The following is a 3,252-nucleotide window of genomic DNA, read 5'->3' as shown; positions in this document are numbered from 1 at the left end:
GGCTTAAAAAGTTCCTCTCTTGTTTTCTAGCTAGTTTTATTATTATTTAAAATACTAAACACTAATTTTTAAATTGAAAGAAAAATAGTTTCTCATTCTTCTCTCTCCTCTTCTCCACCAACCTCACTCCTCGTCTTTCTCTCCAGATTCGCCTTCTTCCATTGCTCTCCCAAATCAAATTTTCAAAATTCATTGAACATAAAATAGTTTAGAAACTAAAAGTGAATTTAAACATAATTTGGACGTTTAGGAAGTGGGCTGGGTTTATATTCTATTGGATCGAGCCTCTTTGGTGACTGGTTACTTCCTTCTACTGTCATTAACTTCAAATTGGGCATGACATCATCATTTGTTGTTGTTGTTCAACAACTAATAGTATGAAAAATTGAATCTTCGATTTTGACATGATACTTTATCAACTAAACTACAATATTATCCTTTGAAAAACTTGAACTTATTTAAAACAAAAAGATTTAAATATGCATATTCTTTTTGGGTACAGCAAATATAGATCTGGAGCAGAGTTAAATTTTCAACTTAAATAAAAAGAAATAAGTATCCTTATCAATTTCGCTACCCCGAATCAACAAAGACACTTGTCCATTGTACCACTATATTTCAAATATAATATAAATATAGTTTGACAAAAAAAAAAAAAAAAAAAAAACACCCCTTTGGAATTGGCAGGGGTAATTATTATTAATATTTTATATGTACAGTGTCCCCCTCTTGAAAAGAAAAGAAAAATAGTGTATGGTGTTGTTGGTACAAAATTGTAGACAGTAATGGAAACTTAGCTTATATAATCTTAGGTAAGGGTTGTAGTTGTTGCAATGGTGAAGTGTGGTGTGGAGCAAAGAAAAGATCTACTTACTAAATGGAAAGGAAGAAGTGCTGAAGTTGAACCACCATGACTGTGACATCATCCATATTCCCTCTTCTAAATGACATTTCCAGTAGCATTTTGCATGCCTTCATTGCTTCCTTCTTATTATTCTCCTCTCCCATTTCCCTCATTACTTCATCCACTGCCTCTTGATCTTTTACCTGTTTTATATCTTCATTTTCAACCTCTAATCTCTCCTTTTCATACTACCAATCTCTATTCTTTTATCATTAATTTTATTTCATACCAAATCATCCAAACATCTAATCTATCATATAACCATCCAAACAGTTTGTACAAAGTATGAATTAACCATGTCGTTCTTGAGCAAAAGATTTCTTTTAGTGAAAAGTTGACTCAAACAACAAATTTCTTGGTAACGGGAGAAATCATTTATTATTATTAAAATTAGTATTATCATGCATGGTTGTTTCTTCTTGACTAAGCAAGAGAATCAATGTAGGGACAAGTCCTCCACCTTGAAATCTTCTCATTCTCACTTTAGAAAACAACAATAATAAAGCTTCTTTTTTTATTTTGAAGTCTAAAGTTGGAATTGAAGACATGAAGCTAAATAAATATATTTTTACTTTTTAAAGTTGAAATATTATCCTTCAATTAAACAGAAGTCTAGACCTATACCTATGAAGCGATGATCAAAAACAATATGATGATTTAAATTCATTCCATTCAGATCGTTTTTTTAAAGTAAATAAATATTTTTGAAAATAAATGGGAGGCCAAGGGTGTTTTTTTCATATATAGATATAATTTAAGCAAAGAATAATGGTGTGAAGAGAAAGGGTACCTTATCCCAGAGTCCATCAGAAGCCATTATCAAGAACTGGCAATCAGGAGTTAGAGGAAGACGATGGATTTCAGGCTCTGAAATCACCCATTCTTTCAAATGCAGATCTCCGATGGCCCTCGACACCGCCAACGATCCCTGAACTCTCCACACCCCGTTTTTACACTCCACAAACCCTCCCTACAATTCAATTCGATTCGATTCAATTCAACGGATCATCAATTTGGATAATGGACATCCACGGATTCCTTTCACTCACCGATTTCTCAATCCGGAGCCGCTCTTCTTCTCGACACAATCGGTGCTGCTTCGTCAATGGCGTCGCCACCCCGTTTCTGCTCAATACCACTCGACAATCTCCGACGTTCGCCACATGAAGCTCGCCGTCTTTCACCAGCACACTCGCCGCACATGCTCCACTGCCGACGCCCTGCAACGAATCGACGGTAGGCCAATTGTTTTAATCGAAATTTCTGTTACCCTAGAAATTTGTGTATGAAAGTTCAATCAATTGTTTACCTGACCTGACTAAGAAACTCCTCGTCTGTTCGTCTGTGGCCTTTGCGAATCGCTGATTCGATTTCCTTTTCTTCCTCTCCAGCAATTTTCTCGAGAGCGTTTATGATGTTCTTCCCTAAATGTTCGACCACGTAATCGGCTGCGTCGCGGCCGCCATGGCCGTCCACTACAGCGAAGAAAGCCTGCTTTTCATTTCGATTTATATTGATGTATATTATGATCAGCCTCTCTCCGAACAAATTAAAACCGATGATGAATAATTTCAATTCATTCAGAATCAAAAGTCAGAAGAAATATTGCAATTATTAAATTACCTGTTTGGAATCTCCGAAGATATCAAGCATAACTCCGTAAGCATCTTCCAACGTCTCTCGCCTACCTTTCTTGGTTGCCAAACAGTAATCTCTGCCTTGGACATGGAATTCCTGATCCTCCATTTTCTTCCTCAGTTTGGAAAATTCCAGTCCGGGACAATATTCGGGCACCACTAGCTTTCCAGGCCTCTTCCTCAACTTAGTAGAAGCCCCAGAGGATTTGGCCATCGTTAAAGAATGTGAAGCTTCCTTAAAGATTCCATCGCGAAGGCTGTTGTTGGTATCGTCTTGTGGACCGTGGAGCGTATTGTTGGGAGGCAGAGCACTTTCTTGGGAGGGACTATTGTGAGTTCCGAGGAGCATATGCGTAACCCAAGAAATGGGAGAAGAAGGAGAATAGAGAGAGAGAGCCATTGGAAGGGCCTTTGTTAAGCCATGCAGAGAACAAAAGAGCAGAGAGAGAATGGAAAATCCCCATAAGAATTCTTGCAAATCCAACATTGGAAGCAATTAAAATGGGAAATGGGAAAAACTGGAGAAAGAAGGAACAAAATTGGGGAAAATGGAAATTGATGGGTCAAATCAAAGCGTGAATCACAATTTAGCAATCAATGGGAGCTTTTGAATGTTTCAATTTCAAGGGAACCCCATCGTTCGTTGTTAATCATGATTCATCCTTACAAATTAAAAGGGAGGGTGGAAGCGTTCAAAACGCCTATTTTTCT

General features: G+C 37.2%; 1 protein-coding gene across 1 annotated transcript; it reads right to left on the bottom strand.

The window, feature by feature from the left end:
* Positions 1–657: 657 nt before the first annotated feature.
* On the bottom strand, positions 658–3,252 carry LOC120075185 (probable protein phosphatase 2C 2). Its single transcript, XM_039028381.1, has 5 exons — positions 2,528–3,252; positions 2,219–2,395; positions 1,954–2,124; positions 1,695–1,874; positions 658–1,047 (listed from the first exon to the last, which is right to left on the bottom strand). The coding sequence occupies exons 1-5, from the start codon at positions 3,026–3,028 to the stop codon at positions 874–876; spliced, it is 1,203 nt and encodes a 400-aa protein (XP_038884309.1). The 5' UTR covers positions 3,029–3,252; the 3' UTR covers positions 658–873.

The sequence above is a fragment of the Benincasa hispida genome, chromosome 4 (assembly GCF_009727055.1).
Source record: "Benincasa hispida cultivar B227 chromosome 4, ASM972705v1, whole genome shotgun sequence".
In the NCBI taxonomy this organism is placed as follows: Eukaryota; Viridiplantae; Streptophyta; class Magnoliopsida; order Cucurbitales; family Cucurbitaceae; genus Benincasa; species Benincasa hispida.
Note: the sequence above shows the minus strand (reverse complement) of the source record. Positions and strands in the feature narration are given on the sequence as shown.

Coding starts and splice junctions, on each gene's coding strand:
- LOC120075185 (XM_039028381.1), bottom strand. CDS start 3,028: ATGTTGGATTTGCAAGAATTCTTATGGGGATTTTCCATTCTCTCTCTG. Junction 2,396..2,527: donor TCTTCGGAGATTCCAAACAG/GTAATTTAATAA, acceptor AATGAAAAGCAG/GCTTTCTTCGCTGTAGTGGA. Junction 2,125..2,218: donor ACGAGGAGTTTCTTAGTCAG/GTCAGGTAAACA, acceptor GATTCGTTGCAG/GGCGTCGGCAGTGGAGCATG.